The sequence below is a fragment of the Phyllostomus discolor genome, chromosome 11 (assembly GCF_004126475.2).
Source record: "Phyllostomus discolor isolate MPI-MPIP mPhyDis1 chromosome 11, mPhyDis1.pri.v3, whole genome shotgun sequence".
In the NCBI taxonomy this organism is placed as follows: Eukaryota; Metazoa; Chordata; class Mammalia; order Chiroptera; family Phyllostomidae; genus Phyllostomus; species Phyllostomus discolor.
This window is the reverse complement of record NC_040913.2, coordinates 63,450,893-63,473,559: the sequence shown is the minus strand read 5'-3', so window position 1 is coordinate 63,473,559 and position 22,667 is coordinate 63,450,893. Positions and strand designations below refer to the sequence as shown.

The window sequence follows — 22,667 nt, the reverse complement described above, 5'->3', positions numbered from 1 at the left end:
ACTGATTATAGAACAAACACCATTTATTTCCATAATTTATTGTGCCTATAATAATGATGATGACCAAGCAATTCTCCAAACTGCCTGGAAATTAGAAGTTTGAAATTAGAAATTAGAAAATCTGGAAAGTAGAAGTTTTTCTGCCTTTCAAGATGCAAATAATGTTGAATATATTTTTTTTGCATCAACCACAAGAGAGAACATAGCAGTATCGATACTTATTTTTTAACTGGAACCTAATCAACAAAGCCAATAAAGCAACCAAAACATAACCAAAAACACTGAAATTAAGAACAAACTGAGAGTAACAGGAGAGGAGAGGGGAGGGGGTAATGGGGGGAAAAGGGTGAAGGGTTTACAGGAACAACTATAAAGGACTCATGGACAAAAACAAGGTGGGGGTGGAAACAGGGGAGGGAGGTGGGGATGGCTGGGGTGGTGGGGAGGGGTGAGGGGAAAAGGCAGAAAATTACACTTGAACAACAATAAAATTCAAAAGTATTTAATAATATAAAGAAAACACATAAAAATATTGATACTTGTTGATACATGGGGTGGTAGTTACTTATGATAATTCTGGTGACAATATTTTTGAGAATTTTAATCTAAATAAAAACAAACTGTGCTCCTATTTTTAAACTTTCTGATTACTGGTAGATAAAGTCATTCAATTCACATGGAAGTAGTTTATATTTTGAAAGATTATGGAGCAACATTTTGATCTCAAGTGTTAAAAGTTGTAATAATAGTGAAATATATTAAAACTTCTGCTTTGGGAGTTTGATCTTTTGGAAAGAAACATACTAAATCTTTACAAAACCTCTATGATTTAAGTCTTTTTCTAATAAATTAATTTTAAAGATCAGTAAATTATAGTAGTTGTTACAAAGGTGTTTTCTGAAAAATAATTATAAATGGTATTTATTAAGGTCCCATTTTTTCTTAATTTACAATAACTCAACATTAAATAAATATATAGTGAAGTAAATAATATAATTATATCACACTTTAAACATTTACATTATATTAAACAACTGTTTTAAAATTCATTTAATAACTGGAATAAATTTTTAAAAATATTTGGGCTTCTATTTTTTGGTGTTATATCTGATAATAAACTGGATTTTTATTATGATAGAAAAAATACACAAAAGATAATTAATGACATGTGCCCAAATAGGAAATGTAGGGTAATGGTACAAAATCTTTGGTTTGGAGTGAAAAGTAGCTGCCCTCACATTCCAGTTCTGCTAATGACAAATCATGCCACATGGAGCAAACTTTTTAAATTTCCTGAACCCTATTTTTCTTTATTCTAATGCAGGAACAGCTCCTTCAGTGGTTATAAGTGTCAGGTGTATAAAGCCCTCAGATTGGTGCCTGGCACATACTAAGCATTCAACAAATAACAAGATTAACTTTATTTTCATTAATAATAATAGAAACATACAATGTTATATATGTAAACATATGTGAATTTATGTATATAAAGTTATATATATGTAAAGTTATTCCTATATACATGTGTATACATGTGTATGTGGGACATATGTGTATGTGTGGACATATGTCTCTTTTCATTTCCCAGATGGTCTGCCTATTTTACAGAAAAGAAAACTGAGAAATTAAGTAAGTTTCCCAAAGTTCCAATTTTGCAAATAGTGAAACTGGGATCTCAACCCAAATAATCTAATCTCTCTGTGGAATTAATATGTTTAAGTACTGCATCATAGGGCTATTACTGCTAGAATAACAATAAATAGTACATATAAGGCATAAAACTAAAACCATTAAACAAAATATAAATACTCACATGGCATTTTTTCACAATGCAATTCAAGTTCATCACTCAAGATTAACTTGAAATAACCAGTGGTTTATTAATCTTTAATTAGCAATTTGGCCAGTAGGTGGCACCAAACAAGTATGTTAAGAGAAATACCAAGAAAATGCCATAAAAGATAGTCCACCATTCAACTTGACTTTGAAACAAAATGAGAATGCTGTACATTAATAAAATTTTAAAATAAAAAATGTTGGCAAAAGTAAGTAAGTATAAGTTTCCTCAGTACTTACTGATTCAGATTTTATTGGCATGATTTTTTTCTGTTTACATTGTATGGTAATTTTTTGCTATAAAATGTTAATAATTATTCCACTAAAAGTTATGCACTATTATTATGGTAGTAGTTAACCTCTTGAATTTTCTAAAAGCAAAAACCTGTGGCCCCCTTGCTACAAAATAATGGCTTGAACAATTTGACCGTATCACTCTGCCTTGTGAAAGCAGTTGCTTGATAAATGTTTAAATAATTTGAATGAAACTGAATGTCTCTTAAAGTTGAAACTCAATTGTTCCAGAATTACTAGAAAGTCTCAGGCAGTCCCCCACCAAAAACAAACATGATTTTTATGTTCCAAGAAACCTACTGCCATGGAAAATCCTCTACTTCCACAGATTGAAATTCAACTACAAGGATTATAAATGATAGTCTTCTAACCTGAGCTTATCTGTTTTGAAATTATACAGGGAAACAAAAGCACAAACAATGGTGATAGGACTCAACCCCCTCCCCCCGCCCCCACTGTGTAAGGCACACTCAGAAGCCCACTGCACAGAGGTAGACTGTAAACCTATGCAGACTTTTAAGATGGGACAATTGACATGTAAGGCTAAAATTCAGAAATATCACAGCTGCGTGTCTCTAAAGTGTATGTGTATTACCTATATAAAATTACTAAAATCACCTCTAGAGCTCAGGGTTCTCCCTCACCTTCCAGATACCAACTAAATCTCTTTCTCCTCCTCTCTGCACCCCCTTCATGGAGAGTACTGTATACTATGACTGCATGAAACTTATAAATGCCCAACCTCCTCCCACATACCTTCATTTCCTCTTTCTCCTGCACACTCCATTTTATGAGTTTTATTTATACATCTTTAATTATGTCTTCGATGGAAACCACAAGAAAAATATTCTCTACTCCTCAGCCTCCACACGATTCTCAGCTGAAAACCTTTTCAATGTGTCCTTCCTCGTATATCACTACTACACCTTCACTATTTATTCTTTGTTAACTTCTAATAAGAATAACCTTCAGACATCCAGTCAAGATGGAGGTCTTCCTCGCACAACCAGAAGAAGAATAATAACAACTTAAAAACAAAAAGCAATTAGAACTGCCAGAAAATCAAACTGCATGGAAGCCTGACAACCAAGGAGTTAAAGAAACATTCATCCAGACCTGTAAAAGGGATAGAGATGGACAGCAAGGGTGGACATGCAACAAAGCAGCAGACATTGCAAGTGAGACAGGGGCTGGCTGACCAGGCGGTCCCACATTCTTGCAGAACTACCCACCTGGGAATCAGCACCCACAAAACTACCCACCTGGGAATCAGCACCTGAAAGGGCAAAATCCACTTGTGGGAAAAGAGGGAAGTGATGGAAAGTGAGGTGAGGGCTGAGCAAGCGGTGTTGTTCCCTCTCTGACAACTCCCCCACAGACAGCGCCCCAATACAGTGAAGAGGGTTGCCCTACCGTACTGAATACCTAAGGCTCTGCCTCTCACAATGTAACACATGTGATGAGACAAAGAAATATGGCCCAAATGAAAGAGAAGATAAAAACTCCAGAAAAAGAACTAAGTCATGAAGAGATAGCCAAACTATTAGATGAAGAGTTCAAAACACTGGTAATCAGGGTCCTCACAGAATGTATTGAGTTCAGTCACAAAATGAAGGAAGAAATGAAGCCTAAGATGAAGAATACAAAGTGAAATAAAGGAAAATATACAGGGAAGCAACAGTGACAGGAAGGAAACTGGGATTCAAATCAATGGGTTGGAGCAGAAGGAAGAAGTAAACATTCAATGAGAACAGAATGAAGAAATAAGAATTTTAAAAAATGAGGAGAGGCTTAAGAACCTCTGGGACAACTTTAAACATCCCAACATCTGAATCATAGGGGTGCCAGAAGGAGAAGAGGAAGGGCAAGAAATTGAAAACTTATTTGACTTATTTGAAAACATAATGAAGGAGAACTTCCCCAATCTGGCAAAGGAAACAGACTTCTAGGAAATATCCAGGAAACTCACAGAGTCCCAAAGAAACTGGATCCAAGAAGAAACACACCAAGCCACATTATAATTAAATTACCCAAGATGAAAGCAAAGAAGAGAATCTTAAAGGCAGCAAGAGAAAAGGAGATAGTTACCTACAAAGGAGTTCCCATAATACTATCAGCTGATTTCTCAAAAGAAACCTTATAGGCAAGAAGAGGCTGGAAAGAAGTATCCAAAGTCATAAAAGGCAAGGACATACATTGAAGATTACTCTATCCAGCAAAGCTATCATTTAGAATGGAAGGGAAAATAAAGTGCTTCCCAGATAAGCCCAAAGTAAAGAAGCCTTTATTATATGAAATTATAAAGGGATTTATCTAAAAAAAGAAAATCAAAAACATAAACAGTAAAATGACAACAAACTCACAACTATCAACAACCAAAACTAAAAAAACTAAAACATCAAATGGTCACCAGTTCAATTCCCAGTCAGGGCACATGCCTGGGTTACAGGCCAGGTCCCCAGTGGGGGGTACATGAGAGGCAATCACACATTGATGTTTCTCTTTCGATCTTCCGTCCTTCTCCTCTCTCCAAAAAACAAACAAACAAACAAACAAATAAATAAAATATTTAAAAAGTATAAAAAACTAAAACAGACTAAGCAAACAACTAGAACAGGAACAGATTCACATAAAGGGAGATCACATGGAGGGCTATCAGCAGGGAGGGTGAGGGGGGGAAAAGGTACAGGGAAGAAGAAGCATAATTGGTAGGCACAAAATAGACAGGCAGAGGTTAAGAATAGTATAGAAACTGTAGAAGCCAAAGAACTTCTATGTATGACCCATGGACATGAACTAAGGTGGGGGAATGCAGGTGGGAGGGGGGTGCAGGCCAGAGAGGAATAAAGGGGGAAAATGGGACAACTGTAAAAGCATAATCAATAAAATATATTTTAAAAGTGAATTAGAAATAGTTTTACTTACAACTTGAATCGACAGTATAATATTCATTCCAAGATTCTAATTAATTTTGGAAGAGTTAGAACCTCTTATCCAAAGAAATGCTATTTAGAATGTATTCAGTTAAGCTAAAATGCAAAGCCAGTTTACATAGAGTAATCTAGAATGCACTTTAAAAATTACATAGCCTGCTCTTTCTCAAAGGATTATTTTAATAAATGATTGTTTTAGTCTATAATTTACAGTGGAATCTATTGTTGCTTGTCAGTATAATTAAGCCAATATATCCTGTTATTTTATTAGTTCACCTGAGTCTGTTTTATAACTGTTGTTTTATAAATTCTCTAATCCTTAACTGTTAAGAGTCATCATATTATAATATCTGAACAAAGATCTTTTATACTGTTCTTTTCAAGTCAATCTAATATGTTCAATTATTTGAGCTGTGCTGTAAAATGATGCAAATGCTCAATTTATAGGTTGAGCTTAATAAATGGCTATGAAGTAAAGTCATTAATGAATATATATGATTCCATGGACACACTGCAGTATGATTTATTATATAGTCTTCATAAAGAAAAAAAGCCTCCAGAATCAGGCACATGCTTGGAAATCCATTAAGGCAAATTTAGTTATTTAAGCACTTCTTAATGAAAAGTAGAAAACACAAGGAAATAACATTAATCTACCAGTTAAATGTAAGTTCCTCTCATTTCTAAGTGAAGAATCCAATACTAAATTTCCAGAATGTTCCCATGTAAACAATACCATGGCAGAAATAATTCTGACCTGCAGGCACAAGGTAGAAAGGGCAAGTGAAACAAAACCAAACACAAACAGTACAATACCCATTGTGCAGTACATTTCTAGATTTGTAATGTGCGTGAACCTTTAGATGGCATTGTTTTAAGGAAGGCTCTCAGATAAAAGCAACTGTTTTTATTCAAATGTAATCAGGCACTTACACAATTGCTGATGACATGCAGGTGTGATTCTGCAAAGGCGTGCACAGGGAGGCCTGTGCAGGAGGAACGAGCTGTGTTCATTGAAGGCTGTGTCATTGTATTTGCAATGCCTCACTTGGAAATATGCACCAAGAAAGTGTGTACTGCTGCAACGTGGCCTGCGATGTGTAATGGGTTTTTGTTGATCAAGGAAATGATATAGCAGCATATAGGGATGTCATTTTCTTGCATGTTATATAGAGCATGTTGATTTATTTTTAACAGAACTTACTCTTCTTATATGTGTGAGACACCCGACATAATTTTTTACATATAAGGTTAACAGGTTTTTTTGACTTGGGGTTGAAGATTTACTTCCTGCTCATCAATGTCTTTAAGGTTTCCTGTTGCCAATTCTTTTACATACATTGAAACTTTATTATCAGCTTTCAATTATCCCCCACCCCAAGATTTCCGACCGGGTTAGCTCAGCCAAAGGCAGCTACACACCAACGTGGCACTTTCTTTGTGAACAACAACTTCTAACTAAATTACCTGTTTTAATCCAACTGTTCTGACACATATGAAAAGAGAGTATATCAAAATATTTTTAAATATGTTATACAAGGAAAGATTACTTGGACAATATTAATTTATACTAAACTTCAATCTTTTTTATTTTCACAAATTTTGACCAACTTATGGTCAAATGTATGGTATATTATGATGTCACCCTATTTTTAAATAATATTTTTCTTGGCTCAACATATTTTCCAAGACAGTAAGAACTTACATGTTTAAATTTGGAATCAAATACAGGCCTGCTGGTTCCAGATCTACAGGTTAGGTGCCTCATTATTTGTTTGCTGGCTTCAGTCTTTCCAGATCCTCTTTCTCCACTTAAAAACAAAAGAAAAACACAAGTTTACTATTTTGGAACATTTAGTAAAAAAAAAATAATAACCACAAATAATTCTCAGGTACAATGATGGTAGGGAACAACATAACTTTTAATGAGTCGTGGTATCATTTTACTCTTCAATTTGATCCATTCATTCAAAATATTCAGCAAATGTGTACTCTGTCAGGTACCCTATCTGAACACGATGTCAGGTGTTCAGATACTGGAACTACAAATGAATATGATGCAACTTCTGCCATCTGATATCTTACAGTGTAAAACCACGTAACACAGGTGAATTACTGCTGAAGGTGATAGGTGGAACAGAAAAACAGTATCCACTTGTCTTTAGCTTTGGAAATGAAAGTGACTGAGGTGGAGCCAAGGTGACAGCCCTCTGCACTGCAGGTGCATGCATTCTAGAGCCACCTGCTTGGCTCTGTTAAATCTTTCTGCACCATCCCCCACAAACCATTACATCTTGCCTGGAAAAGCCATTACATCTTTCTGAGCCTTACTTCTCTTTTCTTCTGAATGAACAGAGAGTGTGCAGCTACTAAAACCAAGTTGGTGAAACGGTCACCAGTTGGTGAAATGTGAGTAGGTGAATGAAGTGCTGATACTCAGCAGACCCTAAAATGGCCCGTTTCCTCTTGAAGTTGCTTCAGTTCTGGCAGTCCACGTTTCCCATTTTCCTCTAACCTAGGAGCAAGCACTTAACCACACTTGTTATTTTTAATAATAATACTTTTGATATTTCCAAGGTTTGTGTGTGTATATGTATATACATATATACATATACACAATAACTATATTATGCTCCTGAAATTAGACAATACAAAGTTAATATCAAGTTCCAATACCATAGTTACTATACCAAAGTGGTCTGATACAAAATAAAGTTTTTACTGTATCCAGATAGAATACTTATAAAAATAGTCTTTTATCTATTATTCAAAAATTAAATATATATAGAGTTCTTAACTACTGTTTTCTCACTTTTCTCTCTTGAACTTTGTTCTAATAAATGTGATTACAGAAAGGGCATTTGCCAGAAAAGAAGCTGAACTTTAACTATTTTATTCACATCTCCAGTTATTAACAAATGCTTTTACTCCTCTCATTCACACTGACTGTGAACATTTTAACTACTTTTGGAACAACTACCCCAGCATCCTCAGTGGAGCAGATGACAGTGACCTGCACAAGACAAGCAGCTCCTTTTCTCAGTTCAAAGACCTTTTCTTTTAACCTTCTAATTTCAGAGAAGAAACAATATAGATCTCTCATGATGGAAATTTAATTCTGTAATTATATCTATTGCTACAAAACTTCTATTATCCAGAAAAATAACTAGGTGTTTCATGAATCTTCTTTTGACAGAGATTTCGCTTGCATTCACTCAGGTATATATCTTAAAAATACCATTTTCCCTTTTAAAATATTGCATATTCTTTCAAATGTAAGTTGCTGAGGGCCTAGTATGTGCCAGAGGCTTCATGAGTAAAGAAGTGAAAAATACTACTCCCTTTGCTGTCTTGTGGGGATACTCTCAAGTCAACACTGAGTACATAAGTGATGCATAATTAGAACAGAGTGGGGCACAGCAAGCCATGTACCCACAGGTGAAGGAGAAGGTATATCCCCCAGAGGGGGCCAGGGAAGCCTTCTCAATGAGGTGGAAGTTGAGCTGATTCTTGGAGAAGGTAGCATTTATTTAGCTACCTTCCATATTCCATAAGTATTTCTCACGCTTCTATTAAGCAATCTGAAATAGGTGGCAAGTGCAGCGTAGTGACTGAGGCAGACACAGTCTCTGTGAATATGAAGACACAGAGGCATGTGAGGGTATAGGGCTGACCTGCTGGTCTTGTGAGTTCCCCTTCTCTGCTCCCACCACTGTGCTCCCTGGGTCTGATTGTCAGATTAGGAGTAGTGAACATGATAGCTAAAATAAAAACATTCTAACCATCTCATAAAATCTCAAAATGGCTATACTTCATTTAAACTGAGTAAAATACAAAGAAATAAAAGAAAAATAGGTTATGTTAGGCTTAGCTCCATAGGTGATCCCATTAACACTAACATTTCTAGTTGAACTCTTTCAAGAAATATATTTGATCTCAAAATCCAAGTTTATGATTAGATTATAAATTGACCAGAAATTTTAGGTTGTGTCAATCATGGGCCCATAAAAATTCTTAAGTTTATTTGACCAGCCTGTCTGCTAAATTTGTACACAACAGAGGCCAACCCCGTACTGTTTATTTCACAAGTTATGCGTGTGTGCAGCAAATAATATTAATTTAGGTTTGCTCAGCATATAGTTAGGATAATGGGTATTTTTCACACATGTTCAAATAATTAATTAAAACCATCTAACAAGGCCTTTAAGAAGTCAAAGGTAAGGTAGATCATGGTGGACTTCAGACTCCCAGTTACAGCCCAGGAGAAAGATTTAAAAATTATTAAAAACCTTTTCTCAAGATAAAGCTTACTATGCCACCAGGGCCTATAATTAACAACAAAATAGAAAATTAAATTAAAATTTGGAAATAAAAAAGTTTCCAGACCTAGCATTAAGCTGCAGGACATCTATTCCAGGAATATTTAAGTTTTGTTCTCCAAATCTTAAAAGAAGTGCCCTGGCTGGTGTGGCTTAGTGGATTGAGTGCTGGACTGCAAAGCAAGGGGTGGCTGGTTTGACTCCCAGTCAGGGCACATGCCTGGGTTGTGGGCCAGGTTCCAGTAGGGGGTGTATGAGAGACAACCACATACTGTGTTTTTCTCCCTTGCTTTTGCCCTCCCTTCCCCTCTAAAAATTAAAAAAATAAAATCTTTTAAAAAATTTATTTAAAAATTATCTATGTATATACTAGTTATGGGACATAATAGGCACTGAATAAATGAACTTCAAGCAGTGTACTTAGTTGAGCTCTAAATTTATTCATTTTAATGTGTCAGTATAGATGTAGGAAGTCTTTAGATTTGTCAAGACAATCAAGGAGGTAGAGAAGCTACACAAAAACACTAATCTTAAAAGAAGACAGAGAATGACTGTAATAAGTCCTTGTGATCACAGATTTGTTCTTCAGTTCTGGATACCAGCACCAGGTGATACCCTCTTCAAACTTAATAAAGAAATCTTTTTTTTTTCAGAATAAGTGGTTGATACATGATGTCTTAACCTTTAAAAACATCTCACAGGGATACTAGTTTTGCAGAATATTAACCATTCCTAACTGGAAAAAATTCTGCAAGCAACACATGTAGAAATCTATATGGAAAACTTGCTAGATGTTGTGAGCTCTATAATAATAGACTTCCAAAGGATGTGAAACCATTGGTCCCTCAAAGCTTCACTAGATATCAATATGTTTCACAAAATTAAGTAGATTCAACAATAACTTAAGTAAATCCATGGATTTGTGCCCATAATTTTAGGGGAGAGTGGAGAGGGCTGTTGTTGAAAGCCTTGTCAGGACAGCAGCAGGGGACTCACCCTGCACAGATGCCTGGCTGTGAGAATGGTTAAGCTTTGCTGATGCTCAGAATCGACACTCTTAGGCTCACAGCCCAGATATTGTGTCCTAGACAAATAAGTCACCATTTATTAATTCACATTATTGGGTTCACATCCTCAATTCACTATTTACAAATTTTAAGACCCTGGACCAATTAGTGAGCCCTTCTAATACTCAGTCATCTAATCACAATAATAATACCTATCTCATAAGGTTGCTAAAGCAATGAATAAGATAATACATGGAAAGTATTTAGCAAGGGTCTTTCACTTAGTAAGTTCTCAATAAATATTACTTGCTATTATTGTCAGTACTACCATGCACTCCTCTCGATCTCACAAGTTTTAAAAAGTGTTCCCTTTTTGTCACAGTAAGTCCAGAAAATACAATAGATAAAGCAAATAAAAATAGAGTTGTTAGACTCAAAATGGGCAGAGCCACTTTCCAGTGCCTCTCTTATCCTGGGCACGCTTCAGAAAAAGTGTGAAAACAACTACTTACTTGCACACTATTTTGGAAAGAAGAATGCTCAAGTTTGCAACCCATCAATCTGATCTTCCATTACATTATTTGATCAAATCAATAATGTAAAAGTATATAAATAATGCTTATTTAAATATTTAAATGTCTCTGGGTTCTCTCCAGATTCCCTTCTTTATAGTCCTTCGTTTCACTTTGACTAGAGTTGTGCAATGGTTTATTCACACAGTCAGTTTTCAACTAACACCAAAGGTCAGAACCCAGACAAAGTTATGATTACTTACAGAAACCCCCTCTTTCAGAGATTTCTCCTAGTGTAAAACATAATTCTCAATGCAGATCTTATTTTAATTCCTAAATATGTCTTTAATCTTCTATCAATGCATAATCACATTTCACCTCCAATTCTGTGGTATTTGTTTTGGGTGTGAAGAATTTTTGCTCAAATAAATCATCCTTCTAAGTACCTTCATATATTTATGAGCTAATGTTACTATTATATTTCCATAAAAATACTTTTTATGTGGTATATAATTTTGGTGAAATATGAGCAAATGTAAATACTTAGAAGTGGTGGGAAACCCACATTTACAAACTAATAATTTTTATTTTGTTTTTTGGGCAGCGCCACATTTGGAGAACTGTGGTATAGGTTCACTAATATTGGGATCCTTTCTTCTACCTTTTACTCTAAAGCTTGAAAGCAAAAACACTCTGGTTCTGAACTGTAAATCTTCAGAAGGAGCTGAGTTTCAGGTTAAGTTTGATTCAGCCACACTTGAAGCTATTTTCAACAACAAAGATGTTCCTTCTTTGTAAGGAGTCTAATGTACTTATTGCAAAGACATACTGGGCTGCAAACTGCTGAGAACGTAAACAGATGTAAACCATAATAAATGAGGACAGTTTTACAGTCAAACCCTCAGGCTGCGCGGCAGAGTGGGTTTACCTGAGAATGAAGCACTGGGGTCGCTGCTCCTGAAACAGCTGGTGAAAGGCCTTCTCCGCGCAGGAGAAAATGTGAGGCGGCAGAGAGGAACACGGCTGCCCAGTGCTGCTCAGGTAAAGCTGGGACACCTGGAACAACGCAGCACAAAGACAAACATCTCCATAAAAAGGCTTCAGGATATTTTACCGCATGACTCAGCTGACTTATTTCCAAAACACAAAAGTGAATTTATCTCGTTTTGAACCTCACTGGTAACTACAAAACATTTGTAAAATTATGCTCTTCTCAGCACATTTTAAGCAATCATAATGATAAAATGGAGGCTTATATTTGGTCCTTCATTACTAGGTTCACAGACTTTATTCTGCTATCTTTCAGGAGAGCAACTCACAAACATCCAGTTTAATAGATAACTATGAAGTGAACTGAAACTGATAGTTTACATCAAATACAATTTCTCAAATTTAATTTCAGTCACATAAGATAGAAAGAATTTTTAATTTGAATAGAAGGCATTTGCCACTAAAATGCATATGAATTTGTAAATTCCTCAGAAAAACAAAAATTTAATTAACTGAACTTCAGTGACAGTGATTTATGATGATTGCCATGGTGATTCAGTGCCAGTATTTTTAGTCCTTCTGATTTTCTAATGAAGTCATTTACATTTGAATACACAAAATGATAAGAAGACTTCGGAGTCAGAAAGAGATATCAGGCAAATAATTTTTATTTTACAAAATAACTGGCCTGTTTCTTCAAAGATATCAAGACTGAGAACTTCAAGAGAAGACTGAACTGCTCCAGATTGGGGCCTGAGGAGACTGGTGGTTCGGGGCACTCTGCAGGATGGCCTGGATCTTTGGTTATCTGGGCATTAGTGGGACAATGGGAAAGGCTTGAAAAAGGCCTCTGGATCAGATGACAGCAGTGCATCAGTGGCAGCTATTTTTTGATGGTGTATAGAAGTCAGACAGGAGAATGCTTTTGTTTATAGGAAATGCACAGTGCACAGTACAGGCATTTCCTACAAACAAAGGCATTCTCCTATCTGACTTCATACAACCATCAAACATTGGTTTTCCATTTCAACATTGGTGGGACAATATGCCAGCAAATTATTTGAAAATGGTTGAGGGAAGTTGTTTGTACTATTTGCCTGCAAATTTTCCCTAAATTTGAAGTTATTTAAAATTATAGGGGAAAAGAATGTTAAAAGTAGAATAAATGATCTATAGTTATAAGACATAATTAGATAAATCTCACAAACATAATGCTGTATGGAATCTATCACATACATAAATCCATCATACACATAAGAGAACACGGTCCATGACCATGTACATAAAGCATCAAAACAGGTAAAACTAATCTACACTGTTAGACGTCTGATCAGTGGCACCTTGGGCCAAGTGTCTGTAGTGACTGGAAAGGAGCAAGAATGAGGCTTCTGGAAGATTCTGGTAATGTTCTATACCTGAGAGCTCATGAATATTTATTAGTTGGTATACTTACAAACGAGCCCTTTTCCATTTGCATTACACCTTGACAAAAATTTCAAAAAGCCAAAGTCATTAAACATTGTGGTTCTGATGCAGATACAAGAAAAAGGGATCACTGAAATACACCACATGACTAACTCAAGACATTCACAAGTGGAGGTTTGGTGCCCGACAGGATTCTGCAACATTTATCCACTAAAAAGGGGGTGGTATTGAGAAAATTGACATGTGTTTGTAAAGGAAACAAACATTGAATTCTATCTCATGCCATGTGTAAAAATAAATTCCAGAAGAATCTAAGTTCCAAATGTGAACAGCAAAGCTTAAATAATTTAGACAAGTATACAGAATAGAATTGTCATAATTTGAGTAAGAAAATGAGGGTCACAAATAAATTATGATGGTATAGATGGGTCAATCTCACATCACATTCAACAACTCCTGTGCAACCACACACACTATAATAATAAAATAAGTCAAAGCAAAGACAGAGAGGAGAATAAGCTGTGTATATAATCAATAAATTGCAACTATTTTTTAAATGACTCAGAAATAAATGAGAAAAACTGGAAATAAAAGAAAAAATGGGCAAAAAATATAAATGGAAAAGAATGGCCAATAAATATGGGAAAAGATGCAGAAACTCTTTGGTAACAATGGAAGTGCCATTTCAAACAATAAAGAAATATATTACACATAAAATATTGGTAACTTTATCAAAGATAGTTTAATACTACTAATAATGGTTTACACTTGTTATGTTCTTGCTGCTGTTCTCAGCACTTTGTACTCACTAGCTCATTCAATCCTCTCAGAAACCTATGACGTATGTATGAAAATCATCTTCTTTTTTATAGGTAAGGAAATTGATGCAAAGAAATTACGGACCAGTCCTAGGTCACATGGCTAATTAGTAGTGGAGCTTGATTTCCTGTCAACTATATAATTTCCTGTTCTTTATAGAAGATGAATAAATTTTTATCTTTGTAATCTCCACTTGGAAGCTTTCTCAGCTTGGCACTATAGTATACTGCAGGTTTTCTGAACACACAGTTTTCACTCTGTCATATCAGTGGTAGCAGTGGAATCTGATAATGTTTATATTCAGTATTCCAGTTATTACAAGGAATTTATTAGGGTCTGCAGCCCTTCTTTACCCATTTCAACAGACTACAGTTTGACTTCACCATTTTCTTTTACACATAGATGAAGGTTTAAAAGTTGGGTTTGTAATGTAGCAGTGTCTTCAGTAGAAAGTATAAGCTTTAACCACCAATCAAAATCCTTAGCTGTGAGAAGAAATATCAACTACTTCTTCCAACAGAGCCTGATTAATTTTATCTTTCCTAATTTTCCAGCATTTCATGATCACTTCTTGATGAAATGAATTCAACGGCTAGATATCTCTTCATTAGATAAATTTTTACCAAATACAGCTTTGAAAAAATTTGGTCATATCTTCCAGAACATGTATCCATTCTGTGGAATCCTAAGCACTCTGACAATCCTGGCAGAGAGGGTAAGTTCATCCACAAATGCCATCAATCATTGTGTGAAGAAGCTGTGGGCCCAGTTCAGCTGGAAGCTTCTGCAGCTGCCACCAATAGCACTATGTTTTAATACCATAAAATACTATAGGGCACTTAGAATAAATCAACTAGACCCAAACCTTTTAACATTAAAAAATGTTTGAAAGCACTATGGTTAATATTTCTAAAGCATATGTTCTCTGAGTGAATTAAAATAGAAAATAATGGTATGTGCAATTTTATTGCACATGTATAATGCATATATATAGTGAATACACAAAAGATTAGATGACAGTATAATAATTACAGGATAGTGGTTATGATTGCTTATAAAAGGAATAAGGTGAGGTGGAACTTAGTCTGTGCTCACAGCACACTGTCATCTAACCTAGGACACCATACCACTAACGCATATCTTTATTTTCTGTACCACCCAGAAAATAAGTGTTACAACTGAGCTAGAAAACAATGGCTTCTTGTCAAATCTTTAAAGTTGCATCCTGATCACAGGAGTGTATGTAAAACAATGGATCTTTTATTTAAAACATTTTTTAGAATATATGAGACCCATATGATGGTGTATACACAATTGGCTATTGCATTATACTTGAACTTTTTTGGATTTTGAATTATTCCCAAATTAAAATGAATATTAAAACTATTTAAATGATAATTATATATGTATTATAATTCATAAACCCACTAGGACATTTAGCCCAGCTTTATTTTCTTTCATGACAAATTCTGTCCTTTTGGAAAACTTGGACTAACACTCTTTCACTTCTCCCCAAGTCCAACAATTTAATTTTGACAAAATATTTCAAACTAACCTGTTTCGTAAAATCATACTGAGGATTTCATTAAATGCTATAAACAAAGCAAGACTAAAGAGAGCTTGAAGCATATATGAAGGAAATTATTTGTACGTAGAGAGTATTCACATCCCTACCCTGTTTCTTCACATATATTTGTAGTTACCTATTTTCTTTAGGCTAAGTTTCACTAGAGGTTCCATATGTAATGGATTTTACAGTGTCTAAATAGTTTTTTCATGATAACCAAACTAGTAACTTTTTTCAGTTCCTTTCTCCTGTAAATCTCCTTTTTATGCAATTTTAGAGTTTGTATTGTAGAATAATCCATTGCTACCATCTGATAATTCTTTGCTTGATGCTATTCTATGCTTTGTAATATAAATATGAAACAATAACTTTAATATGATACTGTTTTCTATTTAATTGTTTCTATCAAGCCTTGAAGATTTTCACTTACATAAATTCTAACTTTCTACTGGTTATCATTATCATTATCAATATTACTGCTCATTCTAATTGGTGCAGCAAATATCATCAGGATAACACACTTCCTGTCCCACAGGCTGCCACTCCACCTTCTTCTGTCCCCATATGTATCATTTTGGATCAAGAGGACTTGGTTCAGTTGAAATTTTATGTGCTATCTCTTCTTATTTTAATGGGTGAGATGACATTACATCATCTTCATTTGTGGTTATCTATAGTCTGTGCTAGACTCTCAGTTTCCAATGAATAAAGGCCCTTCTTTATGGATCAATTCCCTCCTATTTTCCACTCTACAATGATGCCTCTTAATAAACTGCCAGAGATCACAGATCTTGCCACATTCTGATTTCTGAAGGCAGCCATGCAGTTTCATATCTTTTGAGTGGGCCATTCACAGGCCTCCTGTGTCAGGATCCTGGTAACCTGTGGAACGCCCAATGCCAATGGGCTGAGGTAACATGGAATGATATGTTAGTTTCACACCATAGCATGAATTTGCCACTCTACTCACCTGATTGGATGTCCTATTCATTATTCATATGCCTACATACATAGATGACACACCTTGGAAAAAATGTTTTGTTCAAAGGACCACATATAATTAAAAAAGGATTCCTCTGGGCTCAGCACCTTGTTGCTGAGAGTGGTCTGCCATGCATTTGCTATGTGGTCATATGATCTGGATTTAAATTCTGTCTCTGTCATTCATAGGAAAACACTGGACAGCTTATTTAAGAATACTTATTTCAACTTCTGCAAAGTAGAAATAAGTGTTGGGTTGCCTTTTTAGTTTAAATGTGATAATGCATGCAAAGGTTTTTGCAGCAGGTCTGCCATGTAATAACAAACACTAACCAGGGGTGTTTAACCTTTTGGCATCTCTGGGCCACACTGGAAGAAGAGCTGTCTTGGGCCACACATTGAATACACTGTGACATGTAATCACAAAAAAAGATCATCATGTTTTAAGTAAATTTATGTTTTTGTGTTGGGCCACATTCATAGCCCTCCTGAACCACATGTGGCCCATGGGCCCCAGGTTGGAAAACCCTGCACTAAAGAAGGCTGCTATTCCTTGCCAGCCCTGTTTCTCCATTTACAAAACCCTGCTCAGCCACTCTAGCTACCTGCCAAACCCAACACGTCTGGCTACCATGGGATTACCAGGAGACCAACAGCAAATAGAACCTAAAATTAAGCATAGTCCTACCCTGGCATACCACACAAGATGTCATGTTACATACTGGGACAGCTTAATCTCACTGACAATTAAAGGATGAACAAAAGACTGGGTACTGTTCTGTTTTGTATTGTATGAATTAAAAAATATTATCTTGAAAAATTATCCCCAGGTACTCTATGCTGAATGGTGTCAGCATTTTGTACATTGAGTTTCAAGGTGATACATCCGTGGTTTGTGAACTCCACAGTAAAAGTAATAATGAGAAATATCCACAGAAGGTCTAAAATTGCTATGTGAGGGGTCAATGAATATTCACTGCTCAAGCATTTGTTCTCATGACAGTCACTGGTTCATTGGTTTTCTGATTACTGACTTTGCCAATGCATTTGACCTGGCTCTTCAGTGGCTACCATAGTGGCTGGCATTGTTGTCTGCCCTTCTCTCCCCCTGCTCCTCCTTCATTTTCTGTTATCTTTCTACCTCATTCTTGAACATGGTGTGAATCCCAGAAATCTCACAAAATGAAATACCTATGGGAATTATTCCTAATTGTGCATGCAATATAGAATCTCAACATCACTGCAATTTAACCTCCAAAAACTTCATATATTTTATTTACCTGAACTTGGTTTTACCCCATGAAATGTTTTCCTTTCCTTTCATTTTCTTTGCTTTCAATACCCTTACTCTCCCACACTCACAAATTCAAAACCCGTGTCATCAGGTGACCTTCTCTTCTATTCATTCCTCAAAGAAAATTACTCCTTGATTATTACTTACTGTCTTTACACAGACTCACTCAAGGTCTTTTCTTTTTTCTCACTACTAGAGTACCAATATTAGGCCCTGATAAACTTCCTCTTGAATTATTTCTACAAACCTACAAACTAGTCTTCGTGCCGAAATATCTCTTTTCCTTAAACTAATGGTAATAAACAGATTAAAACTCTAATTGTATCCTACTTCTTTTTATCCAATGGTTCTTTATTTTCCAAAAAAACAAAACCCAAACTCTCTAATCTAATTTTATAATCTAGGTGTAAAAACTAACTTTTAATTATTTACCTTTTTGACCTCCTTAATTTGTCAAATTGTTCTGTGCATTTCTCCAAATGGCCCTATTTTTTCATCTCCATGATGTGGCTCTAGGCAGTTCTGCAAAATATATTCCCTTTCCCCTTATCAGAATCTTACTCATTCTTTAAAATTTGCCCCAATTGTATTTTTTTCCATGTAATGCCTTTATTAACCTAAGATTTCCTTCCATTCTAACCTTTTGACATGTCAGTTAATGGTGTGCACCCCCAATAAAGACATTTTTCTGTCTCATCTACAAGTCTGTGATTTTTTATTATATTTTTGCATTTTGCTTTTAGAATGTATATGCAATACTCAAGGACAAAGAGACTCAGCATCTTTAAATATCTAACACAACATGCTATATTTAATAGACTAAAGAAGTGTTTGTTGGTTTTATAAAGCATTCTTATCCCTGATATAAGATTGTTTTGTTTTGTAAAGGCTATTCAGAAAGATCTGGCTACTTTTCTATTTTCTCCTTCTCCCCAATCTCTTACATGTTTAAAATGAGTGATGATACTTGTCATGAGCATAAATAGGCAGCATAATAATGAATGTTCCCCTGTTGGTTATACCTCACTTAAAACTGTCTGACCACTGGCCCCTCAATGCCATAGCTCCCCAGTGAGTGTCAGCGTCAGATCAACATTGCTTACAGCAGCAAGCCACCTAATGAACAGGGCTGCTTGCTGTCATGTTCATATTAGTATCAAAACAAAGTTTGCCACAGAGGGTGTTCTACATCCATGATTAATGACCTTCTAGATAAGAAACATTATGCAATGGCTTAATATAACACAGTTAATGGTATTGGTAATAACAAAATAAAATAAAGCACAGATGGTGGTTGTGGACTTTATTTTTTTCAACATGAAACACAGAAGTCATTTTCCTGGTTTGTATAATCTTTATAGACATGATCATACTCAATGTTTTATTTTCTTCTTTCATTAAACTAATCAACATGGGAGAAAACAAAACTGTTTAAATAAAATTTGTCATTTAATAAACACACACATAATTATAATCAATAGATACACAAAAAGAAATGAAACTTTCTCTTGTGTGTCCATAGGACAATGAGGTCATTTAAATGTGGTTCAAAACATGAGTAGCTGATTTAAAGTTACAAGGTACTAATACTGCTAACAGAGAATGCCCACTAATGCATCCTAAAAATTAAATTCTTATTTCTATCTAATATCTATAATTTTATGGGTTATTACTTGTAGACCAGGGGGTACAAACTATTTGATTCTACATAACATATGTGAATTCCAAAGTACCAGATGCTGTAAAATTTAAGTATGGCTTGTTAAAAGTAGATAATTTTGCTGTGAGCTTTATATCAGTGTGTATTTTACCAAAATATGTTTATTTTCCTCTTACATTCTATGTCAGAGTCAGTTGGAAATGATGTATACAAAATCTGATACCTATAAATTATAGACTGCATTTGCCACTTTAAGTTTTAATAAAATGTTCTGGCAAAAATCTCAATGCATTATATTCATTCCTGCAGTAATAAATAAATGTATCTCTTAATGTTTTTCTTCTTTCATCTATTAGCATGTATTTCAAAAAGAAATGTAATATACCATATTATTTGAAACCATAAAACTGCCATATTGTATATACCCACAAAATAACAGAGTTTATTATATTACAATATACAAGCCACAAAAACAAACCACAAAATAACAAGTTTATTACATTACAATATACCATATTATATGGCAGGTAATATCATATTATAACAATTATGTTATATTTTTCCCAATACTTATAGTTTGACCTGCAGTGTTTAAGTAATATTTATATAGGTATATCTATTTTTATTCAATTGTTTAAAACTCACTTTTGTCTCACCATAATATTCATATTCACTCTACAATCAAAGGTGACACTGTAATATAAGCCAGGAACAATATATCAATAGTTAACTTCAAATAGCACCTGTCTCTCTCTCTCTGAAAGATATATACAAAATTTTAAAAAATGTAATTTCAGTGAAGCTTAGATATTTGAAGGCAAATGATCTTCTGACACCAATGCAATAAAATAGAAATAGGCTATCTTATAGCTATAATAAAGTAGCTGGAAACAGACTAATGATCTCACCCTGAACTGCTATAAAAGCTAGATAAAACACAAATTGAACACCTAATTTGAGACCTCTGAAAATCACCAAAGCAGCTAGAACTTAAGGGATCGATATCTTGGAGAATATCAAAATGCATTAAGCTAAACAGGATGTTCTGCATAACTTTTTCTGATCATACATTGCCATTTTGCAGAGTATAAAACTTAGAGGTCTCATAGACTAAACCAAACTGTCTAAAGAATTAAGTAGACATAAAATTTCAGCAGTTTAACACTGCTGGGAAGACAATTTCAAGTTCAGGTCTCAGTAACAAAGTAAATCCTAGGTGGACATCATCCCAACTTCTGAATGGGGACCTTTAAGGGGGCCACCTTATGCATAAGGGCAAACACAAAGTGAAGGAAATGTACAGAGTCAAAATCATCTGCCTATAATTTATTTATCCATCATAAAAAATCAAAACTTCTTGGGAAAAAGATAATACCATCCCAGCCTCTATAAATATTTATATAAAAGGCTCAGGATTCAATTAAATTTTCCAGGAATGTCAGAGAATAACATCCATGTAATGGAAACCAACTCTAATACACACTGGAAACAGACCCAGATATCATTAGATATTATAATTAGATCAGAACTATTAGAATTATTATTATCAAGAGTTAGAGATACTAGAATAACAATTTATAATTAATCAGGCACATATTTTAAATTAAATTATTAACGTGTTCAAGAAAATAGGTGGCAAGACAAAGTATGTCATCAGAACTAGTATCTCTAAGTATAAAATAAAAATTGTAATATTGGAAAAAAAAACAGCTGATAGCAACAGTTTAGTAGATGGTTTTATCTGTATATTCAAAATATTAGAAGAGAGAATTAGTAATTTAGTCAGCCAAGTAACCTAGTCAATCAACTAACCAGACTATAGATTAAAGAGAAGCAAGTGTAAAAAATAGAAAAAAAGTTTATATTTTTATAGAATTCATACAATAAAGAAAATCATAATAGGAAACATATCTTTAATTGAATAATAATAAAATCATGAAATATCAAGGATGTAGAGTTTAGTAAAGCTGTGTTTAAAGCAAAATAAAAAGCCTTAAATATTTATTTAGGAAAAGCAAAATATCAGTGAATTAACTATACAACTTAAATGTCTATCATATTCAACTCAAAGAAAGTAAAAGGAAGAAAAAGATAAAGATAAAAAGCAAAAATCAATTGTATAGTAAATAAATATACAATAGAAAATGTTTAAAAGTCAAGCGTTTTCTTTGAAAAGATGAAAACAAATAATAAATCCTAGTAAATTGATTTTTAAAAGTCAGAGGAAACTCAAATTACCAACATATAAAATGGAAAGAAATCACTCAAAATTCTAAAAATATTTAAAATATTTAAAAGTATTATAATTATACTCCCAAATCATTAAAGATTTAATATAATGAAGAGAATCATTGTGCAATTACTCAATTTAGAATTTTCTGAAAAATTTGTCTTCATCTATTGTTATGGTTTTTCTTTTTAATTGGTCATTTGGTACATATAGCTATATCTGGTGAGTATTGTTCTACACTATTAAATGATATATTAAATATTATACTCACCATGGTGGAATAAATTGGAAGCTCTTTGAAGGGGTTAACAAGTAAGAGGATGTTCCCAATAAAAGTCTGTTGAAAGAAAAGAAAATAAATGGTTCTCGAACTATATAAATAGTACCTTTAAAATTAAAAATCACTGGGCAATATAAAGAATAAGTAAAAATTATAATTTAACATTTTGTGAATTGTTTTAAGTTTGTAAATAAAGAAACAGAAAAATCAAAGTCAAATAAAATAAAGCCAATAGAATTGTTCCACTGAACACATAAAAAGTGTAATGATTAGATGGTTTCATGAGAACCAGACTAAAAATGTGAAATTAAAACACATAGCAAAATATACTGTAGGATGTAAATGGGGTAATGAGTTGCTACAGAATAATAATACATAAAATGCTTAACCGAAAAGTTCATAAAGCACAGAAAGAAAATAAAGATACTTTTTAATTAAAAAGGACAAGTAATGGGATATCAAGGCACATAGAACAGATGAATCAAATAGATATTAAATAATAAATGATAGATTTAAACAC

General features: G+C 34.2%; 1 protein-coding gene and 1 pseudogene across 4 annotated transcripts in view; both read right to left on the bottom strand.

Annotated features, from left to right (window-relative positions):
• MYO16 (myosin XVI) overlaps nucleotides 1–22,667 on the bottom strand; it is a 595,311-nt gene that overhangs the window by 283,559 nt on the left and 289,085 nt on the right. For all 4 annotated transcript variants that reach the window (XM_036011451.1, XM_036011450.1, XM_036011452.1 and 1 more), the window contains 3 exons: nucleotides 22,139–22,204; nucleotides 11,830–11,957; nucleotides 6,769–6,874 (listed from right to left, as the gene is read on the bottom strand). In XM_036011451.1, coding sequence (XP_035867344.1) covers nucleotides 6,769–6,874; nucleotides 11,830–11,957; nucleotides 22,139–22,204 — 300 coding nt within the window. The remainder of the gene's footprint in view (nucleotides 1–6,768; nucleotides 6,875–11,829; nucleotides 11,958–22,138; nucleotides 22,205–22,667) is intronic.
• Nucleotides 13,006–16,693, bottom strand: LOC114508793 (annotated as a pseudogene).